The following is a 16,111-nucleotide window of genomic DNA, read 5'->3' as shown; positions in this document are numbered from 1 at the left end:
TAATTAGAACAAAATGCATACAACATTCTTTCCATCACTGGTTTACTACGACTTCTGTCATTTAGCAGACGCTTTTATACAAAGTGATTTACATCTGAGAAAACAACACAAGCAAGAAGGTTTAGAAAGAGTTTTATTTTTTCCGACACAATGAGAGCTGACACAATTTATATGATAAGCTTCTGATTGTTAATATCAATAAATAAAATAAAAATATTTTTTAATTCATGTGTTCTTTATTATTTGTTATAAAACATTTATGTTGTTAAGAAACTTTTATTGCAATGGGCTTCAAAATAATACACATGGTAAGTCTTTGAGACATCAAAACATTTAAATATCAAACTGATCAAACTATCAAACTGATTTTGGTGTGAAATATATAGATACACAAGGCTCATTTAAAGCTGCATTTTCCAACATTTAACCACTAGAGGGAATAAAGATCCAAACTAACCCCCAAACTCAGAATGACGGTTCATTCATGCATGAATCACCCACAGGTTTTCTGCAGGGGTTTGAAGCCTCTTTTTCCTCGTATTGTGGCAGGTTGGAATTATATAAAGCAAGAAGTTTAATGCGTAATTAGTGGCGTGGTCTTTTGATTGGCATTAATTTGTCCAACCTGTAAATAAATACTTTTTATAAGATCTTAGAACATGTTGGGAGTAAAGAATCAGGCCTGTAATTAGTGAATTGGTGTCTGTCTCCAGTTCTGTACAGTGGGATGACTTTTGCAGTTTTCATTTGTTTTTGGAAATGTCTCAGTTCTGAGCGACTGATTACAGCTGTATGTCAGTTAACAATCCATCAATAACCTTTTTGACTATTGTCATATCACCACAGTCAGTTGACACCTTGTTTTTACATTTACTTACAATATCTATGATTTCTCTCTCCTCCACAGCTGTGAGAAACATTGAATCTTGATTTCTACTTATTAATGTTTCCTTCCATCCATCAGCTGATCCAGGATCACACATTTTTCTGCCAGCTTTGGTCCAACACTCACAAAATACCTGTTAAAATGATTAACCAGCTCATTCATATCATTAATGACTTCATCGTTATTGGTTAAATATTGTGGATAATTAGTCTGTCTTGAACTTTTACGTTATTTTTAGTGCTTATTCATGGAGAGACATTTTCAGTAAACCTTCTCCAGAGACCAACAGAGCAGATCATCTTTTTTAACCCACATCAACTCCATGGTTCCTGACACAGTGGATTCCTATCAGCTTTCCTACCGTGCCAACAGATCAGTGGATGAAGCGATGGCTTCGGCTTCACTTCACCTTCCAACACCTGGACAGGATGAACACCTATGCACGGCTTCTGTCCCTGGATGTGTCATTTGATGAAGCCAAGACCAGTGAAATAACAAACTGGATCAAAATGACGTGATTGAGGAAGTTGAGGATAAAGGACAAAAGTGCATCTCCATTTTTCAACTTCATTTGATGACATTTCTCTTTCCACATTGTTTTCTGAGCTAAATGCTGGTTGTACTGATCACGCTGTACCAATAATCTGCGTCACTGACAACTTTCCTCTTGTTGATGCACTAAAGTCTTTTTTTATTCGTGTTTTTATTATTATTACGATAGATTGTTCACTCTTTGGTTTATGTTGAACTTTTATAACTCACCACCAGGGGGCACTGCTGCTCTTTCTACATATGGAGAGTGTAATATTCCAGAATTATAAACAATAAAATGATTCATCCATCTAAAATGAAAACGTAATTAGATTTTCATGATTATTTCTGACTAAATATGAGTTGAGGTAAAAAGACATTTACTCCTAAACGGATGTCTGATATAAAAGGGTTAAATCCAAAGTCTGTCCTCTTCCTGGAATCTGATCCCGATGATCCTCCCTCTTCTTCCTGCTCTCCAACCTGCAGATCTGCAGCTTCAACACGGATCTCAACATCAGCTTTAGAAGAAATCATGTGTCAGACGAGTTGTAAATCTAGTACAACTTGATTTTATACATGTGATTAAATAATATTGTTAATTTCATATTATTTAAATAATATGAAAAAACGTACACAAATATGTTGTAACTTATAGTTACAATAACACAACATGGATCATTTGAATTACAAGTTTTGACTTAGTTTGTCCCATGAATTATCACGATAATCTGATGTACGCGCAGCTCAGATTTTAAAATGTATAAAGCCTTTAACAGGTTTCAGCGAACTATGTATAACATCACAATATACAACCTCTGAACGGAGTAGATGGAGAGAGTTTAACAACATGGAGCTGCAGATTAACTTTACAAAGAGAATGTGAGTGAAGAAGAAACAGACGGGAAAAAGGACGTGTGAGAGAGGCTTTGTAGATGAACGAAATAAACTGTCATGTTTAAAGAACCTTCAGCACACACTAACAGCTCTTTATTTGCACCGTGGAGACGGCAAGTTACCAACAGCAACAAATAATACGATTTTAAGAAGGAACAGGGATTCAAACAAACTCAATGCAGAACTTTAAAAAAAAAGTACACAACCACATCGTTCCCTCTGCGTCAAGTTGAGGGAGAAGCATAAATCCGGGTTGAACCTGCAACCCTTGTGGGGAGGGGATTAGGCTCATCAGCCACAGGAGGTGGTGGTCGGACTTCTGCGGGTTCTTCTTCTGTGGGTCAGACAGGAGTGGACAGCTGCCCCCGGAGGACGACAACATGAACTTCATTTGTCACGAGTCACCAGACTTCTCCTCCGGGTGATTTTTCATGTGACTCAGCAAATCAAATCTGCGGCTAAAACCTTTGTTGCACGTGTTGCACAAATATTGCTTCACGCCCATGTGGGTCCTCGAGTGAACCACCAGGTTGCAACATTGCTCGTAACTCTTTCCACATGTTTTGCAGATGTAGGGCTTCTCGCCCGTGTGCGTGGTTATGTGCCGTTTAAGAGTTGATGATTCAGTAAAGGTTTTTCCGCAGGTGTTACACAGGTACGGCCTTTCGCCGGTGTGGATCCTCGAGTGAACCACCAGGGTGGAACGTTGTGTGTAACTTTTTCCACATGTTTTGCAGATGTAGGGCTTCTCACCCGTGTGCGTGGTTATGTGGCTTTTAAGATTTGATGATTTAGTAAAGGATTTTCCGCAGGTGTTGCACAGGTACGGCCTTTCGCCAGTGTGTATCTTCATGTGATCCATTAAATTACAACGTTTACTGAACTCTTTCCTGCAAGTGCTGCAAGAAAACGCCTTCTTCCCCGTGTGGGTCCTGGTCAGCTTTGATTTACAGTTGCTGTCTGACGGGACAGCAGCATCTTCGCGGTCACCGTGTCGTCTCATTGGCTCCGGATCTGCAGTTTTACTGGAGTCTGAGCGTAAACTTTCAGTCCTTTCCTCATCTTTGATTTGAGCTTCAGGAGAAGTGTGCAACAGCAGCTGGCCACAGTTTGGTCCTGGTTCACCATTTTCAACTTTCACAACAGCGACATTGACAAATGAGACATCCACCTCTACGTCCCCGTGCTTCATCTCATAACCGCTGGAGTCTTCCTCCAGCTCTGTAGTCTGTGGATGCCCTGGTTCCTCCTGGTCCGGGCTGCAGCTCCTCTCCAGGTTATCCAGGTGCTGGTCACTGAAAACCCCGTCCTCCTCCACCTTACAAACATTTTCTTGTGGGGGGTCTGGAATTACAAAAAGGGACAAAAGATAGGATTTTAACAAGTCAAAAGTGCTTCCCAGTGTTGATTGTTTGGTTGTATTTGTGAGGTTTACAGTTTGTCCTGAACCTTCGGTCTTCCCCTTTATCTATGTAGTATATTTGAAAACAAGTGCATTACTCTGTGTGACCATTAGGCGGCACTGTGACTGTACTCTTGTGTTACTGCGTTGGTATCGAGACAGTTGAAGAATAAAGTTGTTGTTCTAGAAATGGCTTCTTTCGTGTCATATATAACATGGTGTCAGAGTAAAAACTTGAAGTAAAACAAAAATAGGAAGACAAAATGGAGCAGATGAAACCTCCGACCTCATTAAGTCTAGAAGGAAATCTAGCGGAAAGGTGGAGAGTCTGGATCCAGAGATTTGAACTGTTTCTTGTCGCCAGCAGAATCGACGAAAATTCTGGTGCAGTGAAAAGAGCCACGTTCCTACATGTGGCCGGGGACGAAGCAATTAAAGGTATATAAAACCTTTGACTTTGATGAAAACGTAGATGACTATGATACATTGAAAGAACATTTCTGCCAACATTGTGAGCCAAGGAAAAATGTGACGTATTTGAGGCACCTGTTCTTTATTCAAGTGCAAGGAATAGCAGAGACTGTTGATGCATATGTGACTGATTTAAAAAAGAAAGTGAAGGACTACGAGTTTGAGCACCTCACTGACACTTATTGATGTAAATGTTCGCACATCCAAGTGGAGAACAAGGTGGATTGAGGAAAACCTACAGTACAACCCTCGCAGAACTGGTCAGTGCCAATAAGGCAGAATGAAACATCTTTATGTAATCTGAATTAGATGACATATATGACACGCACTGCAATCAATCTCACTCTAATAAAGTAAGGTAGCTGTCTTCAATTTGATAATGACACCATAGTTAAACTGAAACAATAGTAGGTACAGTAGCCTATGCTGTACCAGGATCATTCTCCATAGGTGTTAATAGAGGGGTTAATCGTACCACAGAACACAGCACATACACCTACTACCTTTCACCAGACAGTGCCAATTAATTTAATATCTCACCTCTGCATTTATAGCCAAGCCACTTGAGGGAGGACACAGGTCCCACACACTGGAGACACTTGTCCAAGGGGGAGACAGTTGCACACACCAGGCTATGTTTCTGACACTGTTGGAATTGTTTTATTGTAACATTTATTGTTACCAGACAGTTTGAGCAGCAAGACATTTCAGAATCATATGTATTTATCTTAAAAGTACTAAAAAAAAAACCAACTAATTTCCATCAAATGTCTACATTACATTCAACTTACCCTCTCACTGTTGACAACTGTCTCCATTTCAGTTGGACTGCAGAACTGATTCTCCGTGTCCATCTAAGATAGAGAACAAGAGCAGACGTGTTCAAAATTAACACCGTGGTCTGCCTGTGTTCATTTGTTCATTTCCATTAAGTTACAGGATGAAAATAAGTGTGGAAATACAGCTTTAGAAGGTCAAAAATGTCTTGCACAGGCTCCAGACTAACTCGTCCACTGGTGCGACAACTGAGAAAGTTGGTTGCACCAGCACATGATTTGGTTGGACCTTTTTTATGGAATATTGTATCATTCAGAAAGGAGTGCTTGAAAACAGGGTTTTGTATCTGTAACTATAGTTTTGTAAAGCTGTGCATTTATATTTGTACCTGTAACTATAGTTTTGCAAACTTTTAAGTACAAGCATTTATCTGTAAGCTTAGTTTCGTAAACTTCTACATGTGTGCAAACTCCGTTTTACAAGTCTGTGCATTCAGACACTTGCAAGCTCACTTTCATACAGCTAAATATTTAATAGCTACTACTATGTACAAGTTTACAAAACTACGGTTACAGATACAAACAAATATGGATTACAGAAACAAAACCCTGTTTTCAAGTACACCTTTTTGAATGATATATATATATATATATATATATATATATATATATATATATATATATATATATATATATATATATATGGGTGGTTGACGAATAAGCCAAAAAAAAGTATTTTTTCAAAAACTTCAAATATTATCCCTGAAAATAATTTTTTTGTGTTGTTATAACTCTTAACTTTCCAAATATATATGTGTTCTTTTAGATTAGTGTTGAAATATGCATTTTTTTCCATGAATTCGCTATATCTGTGCCTTAAACTGTCATGCGGTGTGACGTGAAAGTTATTTCATATAAAATGAAAATGGAGTACTTATATTTTTTCTAATTCAATTCATCAAACATTTTAATCATTACTGCTTTGATATTTAACATTTCCTTGTGAGAATTTTGTATATTTTGGTTTATTTTTCTATACCATCATGTAAAGCAGGACATCACTCCTCAATATTTCTTACTACTTTAATTTCTTAATACTTTAGATTAATTCTGGTAAACCTTTTGACAACTGTAAGAAAATGCTTGAGAGTCTTGCTGATACTAATTCCCTTGTGTTCTATTGATATTTTCATGATTTATCACTAACAAAGCTGGGTTTTTTTTCAAAATTGTGAACGTCACACCAAATGACATGATTGTCACACACATGATAAACTGCACCACACCACAATATGTCAATTCAAAAAGTGTTTTATATGTATTCAATACAAAAACAAAACAACTGTGGAAACAGGCTACATATGAATTCCAAATAATGGTTCAATAATAATGTAAAATTCATACATTAATCACATCAATCATGAATGAACATAAAAAATAGTGTGTATGAATGAATTAACAGAACAACACTGAGCTATGAATGACAGTGACACCTTTGTAGCAAACAGTTAATTAGAATGTCAAATTTATACATTAATCACATCAATCATGACATTTAAAATTTGTTTTGTAATAATAGAAATAATAATTTTAATTTATAGAGCACTTTCCATCAAAGGGGGCTTTGCAGGAGGAGTGGTGGAGGGATGTGAAGAGACAGAAGGCTCTGGAGGTGTGGAGCTGTTTATTGGTGGTGCAATGTCATCTTCATTTAGTGAAACCTCAAGAGATGGAGGGGTCAAGTTCATTACAGCATCAAGCTCATGTTTTCTTTTTCTGTGTATCCTTTGTGCATTTCTCCATTTCTCCCTCAATGTGTCTTGCTTAGAAGGAGGAAGTGATTTGACACTGCGAGGGTCATTTTTTCCTTTTTGTTTCTTCTCTTCATACCTGTTAAAGGAAAATATACAATGACTAAGATTTTTTAACATTTAATTTCAGATTCAATATCATACTGTAGTAAGTAGTTGTAATAGTAATCACAATATTACTATGCTATTACTATGCTGGTTGTGGCCTAGAGACCTTCAACCTCTCCTGTGTCTGTCCTATGTGAACTGGCATAATCTATTTACTTTTTTCTTCTTTCCCTGAGGATATCCTCTCTCGTCACAGGGTCTGCATTCAGTCTTTCCCTGTACTTGCGTGTCCTTTCCTTGCTGGACATATCTGCCTCACTCTGACAAGAAATGCAGGAAAAAAATCTTTTAGAACAGTATGGACAACTGTAAAACATGGTTGCATTAAATATAAACTTGTAAAGTATATTATTCATCATATAGATAATATTGTTTTCTCTCAAACATTTTAAATATATAAATATTCGGTAACACTTTACAATAAGGGTTCTTTAATTAATGTTAGTTAGCACATTATTAAGCATTAATATATTAACTAATGTATAATTAATAATAATTAATTAAGAGTAATGCATACATAATGACTTCCGGTGTAGCGACTAATGGACTAGGACGTGTTTTTTTGAGCTCCTGCAACAACCTTTAAAAATATCTATTTTTGGTACAGCTTTTTCATCTTCCTTCGGTTTATTTTTCCCGACCTTCATTATTCTACTTTGGCCCCGTATTTTTGCCGACCAAAATGCCTCCAAAACTCAAACCATCCGCTCCACCCCCGCGGCCCTCTCCGCACGCAGCATCCCCGCCTCGTGGTGACCCCACGTCCAGCCTGGCCGAGGCCGCCGGGGCCGCTCCTTCACACGACTTTAAGGCCGAGCTGCTCGCATCACTCCGCGTTGAGATGGCGGCTGTTTTTAAATCGGAGCTTCAGGCTGCTTTAAATGAAAACCTGTCGAGCATCAAGACTGAGCTGCAAGCGGTGAAGTCGGAATTATCAAAAAGCATTACAAACATCCAGTCTGATGTGCGCGCTCTGAAGAACACCGTGGTTGAAATGGAAACATCTCTTTCATCCTGCACCGATGACATCACAACCTTACAGGCTAAAGTGGAGCATCTGTCAGCTGAACTGATGAGGCTGGATGGTAAATGCGAGGATCTGGAGGCGAGATCCCGGCGCAATAACATACGGATCGTGGGAATTCCTGAAGATTTTTCCACCTCTTCTGCTGTTACGGATATTCCCTCTCTGCTCAAGGAGGCTTTCAGCCTGGAGAAGGAGCCTCTCCTGGACCGGGCGCACCGCACCCTCCAGCCGAAGCCGAAGCCCGGAGAGCGCCCTCGTCCCATCATCGCCCGTCTGCACTATCATACAGACTGTGTGGATATATTGCGCCGAGCCAGGGCTCAGCAACGGATTACGTGTGGAGAGTTGACTTTTTCTGTCTTTCCCGACCACACCCAGAAGACGGCCCGTGCCCGAGCCGCCTTTAATGACGTCCGCCGCCGGCTCCGCGAGATCCCGGGGATCCGCTACGGTCTGCTGTACCCCGCCCGCCTCCGCATCACCCACAACGGCGCAGAAAGGGAGTTCAGGTCGGCAGAGGAGGCCAGCGCTTTCATCACGTCGCTCAAAGTCTAGTTGAACTTTTTTCAGTTCATCAGTGTCGGTTTTTTTTTTTTTTTTTTTTTTTCTCTCCCATATATACACGGTATGTGGTTTTCAGTTTAACTTGGTCGTGATTGGTTGTACCTCTCTGTTAATGTTGCTGGGCTTGCAGGAGCTCAACACGAAGCTTGTTAGTTATTATCTTGTTAGTTATGCTTAAAGCCGTAAGTGTTCTTTTCAGGGATCTGACTCCTTCTGGAGTTTGCACTGGGTTCTCCATCGTTTGGGGATGGGGTCGTTGTAAGTGCAATTGGGGGGTGGGGGGTGGGGGGTTCAGAAGGTTAAGTTTGTTGTTGTTTTCAATTTTCCCCCTTTTTTTTTATTTATTTATTTATTTATTTTTTTTTCTCCCCCTTTTTTTTTTTTTTTTTTTTTTTCTTTTCTTCTTCTTTCCTCTTTCTTTCTTTCTTTCTTTCTTTCCTCCCTCCATCCCTTTCTTTCCTTTCCTTCCTTGGGGATCCGCATTCGGTACATCTCTATCTTTAGGAATTTAACATATGGCCACTAATACTGGTACTTCTGTGAGGTTGTTGAGCTGGAATATTAAAGGCATGGGGAGTCCAATTAAGAGATCGAGAATATTTGCTCACCTGAGACGTCTTAAAGCTGACTTAGTGTTCCTTCAGGAAACCCACATGCGCACCAAAGACCAGGTCAGACTTAAATGTCCCTGGGTTTCTGAGGTGTTTCACTCTGATTTCAACTCTAAGGCCAGGGGGGTTGCTATATTAATTGGTAAGTCAATGCAGTTTTCAGCATCTAAGGTGATTTCAGACAAAAACGGCAGATACTTAATTGTGGCGGGTACGCTATTTCATATTCCCATATTATTAGTTAATATATATGCCCCCAATTTTGACAACCCACACTTTATGAACAAGCTTTTTGAATGTCTCCCCTCATTGAACGACAGTCTTCTTATAATTGGCGGGGATATGAACTGCGTAATTGACCCCAAACTAGACCGCTCCAGCCCACGAAATCTGACTCCTTCTTCAATGTCGAGGTCTCTTTCAGATTTTGTGTCCAAGAACGGTTGCACCGATCCTTGGAGATTTTATAACCCTTGTACCAAAAAATATTCCTTCTTTTCTCAGATGCATCAATCTTTCTCTCGGATTGATTATTATTTTATTGATGCTAAACTAATTCCCAAAGTACTGTCTGTTGATTATCATCCTATTGTGATCTCCGACCACGCTCCTCTTTCTTTGGATATTCAGTTCTCTTCACAGCCACGCTACTCAACATCTTGGAGGTTCAATACATTACTTCTCTCAGATGATAAGTTCACCAATTTTATTACAACTAAAATTGATGATTACATCTCTATAAATCAAAATGATATGGAACCAATTTCATCTTCACTGCTGTGGGAATCATTAAAAGCATATTTGCGGGGACAAATTATCTCCTTCTCTGCTCACTTGAATAAGTCCCGGAAAGCCAAATTACAAGAACTCTCTATTAAGATCACAAAATTGGACCAACAACTTGCTACTTGCCCCTCTCCCAGTTTTCTTAAGCAACGTGTCGATTTACAGACTGAATTTGATCTCCTTACCACTAATGACGCAGAGCGACTTCTCTTACGATCACGCTCCGTATATTATGAACATGGAGACAAGGCAAGTCGGCTCATGGCTCATCAGCTACGTCGCCAGGCAGCCTCACGTATGATCCTTCAGATAAAAGATTCATCAGGCTCATTGCATCAGGATCCCACCGCCATTAATTCTGTCTTTCACTCATTTTATTCCTCTTTATATACGTCTGAATCTCCATCTGGCTCCACTGAATTGAATTCATTCTTAGATAGCCTCAACTTTCCTGTTATAGGCTCCGATGCTGCTAAAAATCTTGACTCGCCATTAACGGTAGAAGAAATTAATCTCGCTGTGAGAAGTATGCAAAATAACAAAGCTCCTGGCCCTGATGGATTTCCAGTGGAATTTTTTAAGAAATTTCAGGATAAATTGTCCCCTTTATTGCATGCTGTTTATAAGGAATCACTGGAACATGGCACTCTCCCTCCCACTTTAAGGCAAGCCTCCATAAGTCTCCTCTTAAAAAAAGATAAGGATCCAACTCTCTGCGGCTCATACAGACCTCTTTCGTTAATAAATGTAGATGCTAAGATCCTTGCTAAAGCCTTGGCTTATCGCTTGGAGAACATTGTGCCAACTATTGTCTCAAATGAACAGACAGGATTTGTTAAGGGGCGACAGTTATTCTTTAATGTGCGGACACTTTTAAATATTATTCACTCTAAAACTATCACCACAACACCTGAAGTCGTAATCTCAGTCGATGCTGAAAAGGCATTTGATAGGATTGAATGGGACTATTTATTTACTGTACTGAAGAAGTTTGGGCTGGGGAATGGGTTCATTTCTTTGATTCGTCTCCTTTACACGTCTCCACAAGCAAGCGTTTCCACTAATGGCATTCAGTCCAATTTTTTTACTCTAGCCCGTGGCACCAGACAGGGGTGTCCCCTCTCTCCCCTATTATTCGCACTAGCTATAGAGCCCCTGTCAATCTTTCTGAGGTCCTCCCCCACTTTTACTGGGATCTCCCGATTGGGAACAGAATATAAGCTGTCACTTTACGCTGATGACTTACTGTTATATGTCTCGGATCCTGTCCTCTCCATTCCTTCAATTTTATCTGCTTTCCAGAGATTCGGGTCTTTCTCAGGCTATAAAGTGAACGTATCTAAAAGTGAATGCTATCCCATTAATGACTCAGCAACACAGCTCGTACAGTCAGATATCCCTTTTAAGATTAGTCCTTCCGGCTTTAGGTATCTTGGGATCAACGTAACCAGAACGTTAAGCTCTCTTTTTTCTGCTAATCTCTCACCTTTAATGTCTACAATTAAATCTGACCTCCATAGATGGAAAAGCTTACCTCTTTCATTAATTGGAAGAATTAACGCAGTTAAAATGAATATTTTGCCCAAATTTCTATTTCTGTTCCATTGTCTTCCACTTTTCTTACCAAAACACTTTTTTAAAATAATTGATCAAACTATTTCTGACTTCTTATGGTGTGGGAAGGCTCCTAGAATCCGCAAATCCACACTTCAGAGATTTAAATTCAATGGCGGACTGGCACTTCCCAATTTCCAACTGTATTATTGGGCAGCACATATTCAAAAAATTTCATTTTGGTTCAAATCGGTGAATATGCCATGGTGTAAATTGGAGGCACAGTCATGCATTTCATCCTCTTTACCTGCTCTACTTACCTCATCTATTCCATCCAACCTCTCTGTCTTTACAAATAATCAAGTGGTTCACTCCACACTTAAAATTTGGTATCAATTTAGGAAACACTTCAAATTTAAGTCAGCATCTAATTTAGCTCCATTACTGAACAATCATTTATTTCGACCTCCGCTTACAGATTCAACCTTTCTCATATGGCATAATAAGGGCCTGAAAAGTTTTGGAGATCTTTACAAGGATGGTATCTTTCGCAGCTTTGCAGATCTCTCAGGTGAATTTAATCTCCCGCCTTCTCATCTCTTTCGATACTTTCAGATTAGACACTGCGCTAAAGCTTTGTTTCCAGTTTTTCCATCCTCTCCGCCGACTCTACAGTGGGAGGTGCTTTTAAACCATGATCCACTTCAAAAATCACTGATCTCTAAGGTTTACGATGACCTTCTGTCTTTCGATCTCTCTCCAGTTATTAAAGTTAGGGCTGCCTGGGAAGATGAACTGGATCTAAATTTGGAGGATGACTGGTGGGACGCTGCTCTTAAAAAAATTTACACAAGTTCATCCTGCGCTCGTCTTACACTTATACAGTTTAAAGTACTGTTTAGAGTCCACTTTTCTAAAGCTCGACTCTCACAGATCTATCCCAGTGTCACTGACGAATGCGACAAATGTCATGCCTCGTCCTGCAATTTAACCCATATGTTTTACTCTTGCCCACTACTTTCTCGCTTTTGGTCGAATTATTTTGACACCATGTCAAAAATACTCTCGGTGAATATAAAAGTCTCCCCCCATGTTGCCATATTCGGGCTCCCAGAGGACCATGGCCGGTTTACTTCAAACCAAAAAGACATTTTGGCTTTTACTTCCTTACTGGCAAGACGCCACCTTCTTCTCCACTGGAAGTCGACTAAGGCTCCTTCTAGTACCCAGTGGCTCAACGACACCATGTTTTTTCTGAAGCTGGAAAAGATTAAATATTCACTGAAGGGTAGTTGCAACAAATTTTATAATAAGTGGCTTCCCTTTCTTACATTCTTCCACTCTCTCCAGTCCCTGCCTCCTGATTGACGGATCCCCCCCCTCCCTCTCTTCTCTCATTCCTTTCTTTCTTCCTCCTTTTTATTTATCTTTTTATTTACTTTTCTTTTGTTTTTTGGGTTTTTTTTTTTTTTTCCCCTTTTTATTCATCTATTTTTTTAATTCATACTGTTTAGCTTAAATACTTAAATATTACTTGTATATAAGAATATAATAATTTTCGTGTATTTGTCATTGTTTTGTGTGGATTTTTTGTTCTGTTCTTAATTCCAAAAAAAAAAAAAAAAGGAGGTAGACTGTATATCTTTTTTTTTGTTTATTCCTGTTCAACTGTGCCTTACCCCCTAATAAAAATATCAAAACAAAAAAGAGTAATGCATACATAATGATAACTAATTACATTATTATGCTTAATAATTTATGAACTAGCTTTTAGTAATAAACATTAATTAATTGCTTACTAATACATAATAATCATTTTTAATATATTTTTAAATGTTAATTAATGCTTAATAATGTATTAACTAGCATTAATTAAAGGACCCTTATTGTAAAGTTACCAAATATTCATGTAAAATAAAGTGAATGTCATACGGTGTGACTTGGAAAACCTGTCACACCACATGACACATTGTCACACCGTATGACATCTTGATCAGTTTAGCTAATTTATTAGCAAACTAAAAACTGCTAGCCTATAGCTAGCATGTAATTAGCCACATAGCAGCAGTGATTATTAAGAATTAATGAGTAAAATCTGAGAAAAATATTTTTTTTATGCAAATACTGTCACACCGTAAGACACAAAATATTTACCACTATTGGTTTTGTCAGATTCATAGGTTTTTAACTAAACATAAAAAAAACAGACCTCACCTCATGAATTTGCAAGTCACTCCAGAGATGTTACTGTAACTTCCTGGTTGGGCGTGGTCCTCTTCATCATTAAGATGTCCAAATTATTGCCCGTTCAAAATACACATTTTAGTGTCACACCGTATGACATCCATTTTGTGGACAAAATGTATTTGGTCATAACTTGTTTTGACATTGTGCATAGCCATCAACACTTTATGTGGCTATTGATAACACTTTATTATTTTATATGCACTGTAAAACTATCAAATATTTATAATTTATTTTGAAATATGTGCATATTTCTGAGGGCACATATATGATATATTCCATATTATTCTGGCATTGCTTTACTATGGAGATAACGGAGCATATTTTAATAGTGTTGCACTTGGTCAGTGATTTGGCTGTTTTGGTCGTCCAATGTGACGTTACTGCAGGGCTCTACAGAGCGAGTATTTCACTTGCCGCTAAAAATGTAAATGTGCAAACTGGAAGAAATAATTACGAGCACAGTGTGCGAGTTAAGATTAAAACCTACTGTAATGTTTTTAGCACCCCGCTGCTATTCATTCAGAAAATAGTATTTCATACTCAGATAATGTACAATGTTTATTAAAAGTATCAATATATACCTGTTCCAAATCTTCAATTGTGGAGAAAGACTTTGTAACACCAGAATCTTCTGGAGGCATTTCCTCAGTAGAAACCTGCAAAACAGAAAAATATAGATATTTTCATAAATGTCTTGATGGCAGGTTGTTCCCTGTGTAACATTATGCGAAGGGTTTCATGGCTGTGTTTCTGAGTGCTTTGAGGGAAAGAAATCCACTCAAAATGTTTCTTAATTAGTCAACAAGGAAAATTATTACAGTCTTTGAAACCTAGAATCTTCCAAAAATAATGTTTGTGTGTGTGGTTATGTGCCGTTTAAGAGCTGATGATTCAGTAAAGGATTTTCCGCAGGTGTTGCACAGGTACGGCCTTTCACCAGTGTGGATCTTCATGTGATCCATTAAAATACTACTTTTACTGAACTCTTTCCTGCAAGTGCTGCAAGAAAATACCTTCTTCCCCGTGTAGGTCCTGATCAGCTTTGGTTTACAGTTGCTGTCTGACGGGACAGCAGCATCTTCGTGGTCACCGTGTCGTCTCATTGGCTCTGGATCTGCAGTTTTACTGGAGTCTGAGCGTAAACTTTCAGTCCCTCCCTCATCTTTGTTTTGAGCTTCAGGAGAAGTGTGCAACAGCAGCTGGACACAGTTTGGTCCTGGTTCATCATTTTCAACTTTCACATCAGCGACATTGACCAATGAGACATCCACCTCTACGTCCTTGTGCTTCATCTCCTGACCGCTGGAGTCTTCCTCCAGTTCTGTAGTCTGTGGATGCCCTGGTTCCTCCTGGTCCGGGCTGCAGCTCCTCTCCAGGTTATCCAGGTGCTGGTCACTGAAAACCCCGTCCTCCTCCACCTTACAAACACTTTCTTGTGGGAGTTCTGGAATTACAAAAAGGGACAAAACAATAGGATTTTAACAAGTCAAAAGTGCTTCCCAGTTTTGATTGTTTGGTTGTATGTGTGAGGTTTAAAGTTTGTCCTGAACCTTCGGTCTTCTCCTTCATCTGTGTAGTATATTTGAAAACAAGTGCATTACTCTGTGTGACCATTAGGTGGCACTGTGACTGTACTCTTGTGTTACTGCGTTGGTATCGAGACAGTTGAAGAATAAAGTTGTTGTTGTAGAAATGGCTTCTTCTGCGTCATATATAACGATCTAACTACAAGTACTGCATATGAACACCTATATGAACATCCTCCAACCGTCGTGTTTTTTGCCAGTGTCATCTCACAAGTTCTAGTTCTACGGTATAGAGTGTATAACAAAATAAATGTTGACCGGTTTGAGGAGCAGGTTGATGACAGCCTATGGGATGATGGATACACCCATGATGATGTTGAACAAGCATATCAGTCATTTTTCAAGTCTTTCAACTCTGTATTCAACAGGTGCTTTCCTCTTGTCAGCAAAAAAGCAAACAAGGTCTCTGCATTTAGAAAACCCTGGTTTACACCAGATCTCCATAAGTCTCTGAAAGTTAAGAATAGATTGTATAAAAAATTCACCAGTAATTCATCCCCAATTAATATAGCAAATTATTAGACATTTCGTAACATTATTATAATCATCTTGTTAGAACTGCCAAGAAAAAGTACCTTTCCGACAAATTCAATGAGGCTTTTAATAACATAAAAACTACCTGGGGAGTCATTAACCAGCTTCTAAATATGAATAAGTCTACAGCCGATCTTCCATCTCAATTTGTTGATGAAAATCGAGTCTACTCTGATCCATCTGACATTATGTTTTTACCAATTATTTTGTTAATATTGGTACAGTTCTTTCAGAAAGGATAACTCCTATAGCCGGGTCTCCATCTGAGTTTCTGACAGGTTCCCATCCTTCTATTCAGAGCTTCAAGCCTCCTACAGAGA

At 38.9% G+C, this 16,111-nt stretch overlaps 3 protein-coding genes across 3 annotated transcripts in view; 1 reads left to right on the top strand and 2 right to left on the bottom strand.

Moving 5' to 3' along the window:
- LOC133424054 (gastrula zinc finger protein XlCGF57.1-like) overlaps window positions 1-5,482 on the bottom strand; it is a 102,677-nt gene extending 97,195 nt beyond the window's left edge. The window contains exons 1-3 of the mRNA XM_061714444.1: window positions 5,477-5,482; window positions 4,979-5,041; window positions 2,895-3,050 (exon numbers count right to left, since the gene is read on the bottom strand). Coding sequence (XP_061570428.1) covers window positions 2,895-3,050; window positions 4,979-5,041; window positions 5,477-5,482 — 225 coding nt within the window. The remainder of the gene's footprint in view (window positions 1-2,894; window positions 3,051-4,978; window positions 5,042-5,476) is intronic.
- LOC133440368 (zinc finger protein 37-like) overlaps window positions 1-16,111 on the top strand; it is an 801,383-nt gene that overhangs the window by 210,169 nt on the left and 575,103 nt on the right. The gene's annotated exons all lie outside the window — the stretch shown is intronic.
- On the bottom strand, window positions 6,323-14,322 carry LOC133440362 (cyclin-dependent kinase 12-like). The gene is made up of 3 exons (XM_061717608.1): window positions 14,253-14,322; window positions 7,039-7,142; window positions 6,323-6,853 (listed from the first exon to the last, which is right to left on the bottom strand). Exons 1-3 carry the CDS (start codon window positions 14,310-14,312, stop codon window positions 6,559-6,561), a joined length of 459 nt encoding a protein of 152 aa, XP_061573592.1. The 5' UTR covers window positions 14,313-14,322; the 3' UTR covers window positions 6,323-6,558.

The sequence above is a fragment of the Cololabis saira genome, chromosome 3 (assembly GCF_033807715.1).
Source record: "Cololabis saira isolate AMF1-May2022 chromosome 3, fColSai1.1, whole genome shotgun sequence".
Classification (NCBI taxonomy): Eukaryota; Metazoa; Chordata; class Actinopteri; order Beloniformes; family Belonidae; genus Cololabis; species Cololabis saira.
Note: the sequence above shows the minus strand (reverse complement) of the source record. Positions and strands in the feature narration are given on the sequence as shown.

Excerpts from the sequence above, each read along its gene's own strand:
- LOC133440362 (XM_061717608.1), bottom strand. The coding sequence starts at position 14,312 with ATGCCTCCAGAAGATTCTGGTGTTACAAAGTCTTTCTCCACAATTGAA. Across the intron at positions 7,143-14,252 it reads CAATTGAAGATTTGGAACAG|AGTGAGGCAGATATGTCCAG; the intron begins GTATATATTGAT and ends ATTTCTTGTCAG. Across the intron at positions 6,854-7,038 it reads CTCAGGGAAAGAAGAAAAAA|GTATGAAGAGAAGAAACAAA; the intron begins GTAAATAGATTA and ends TTCCTTTAACAG.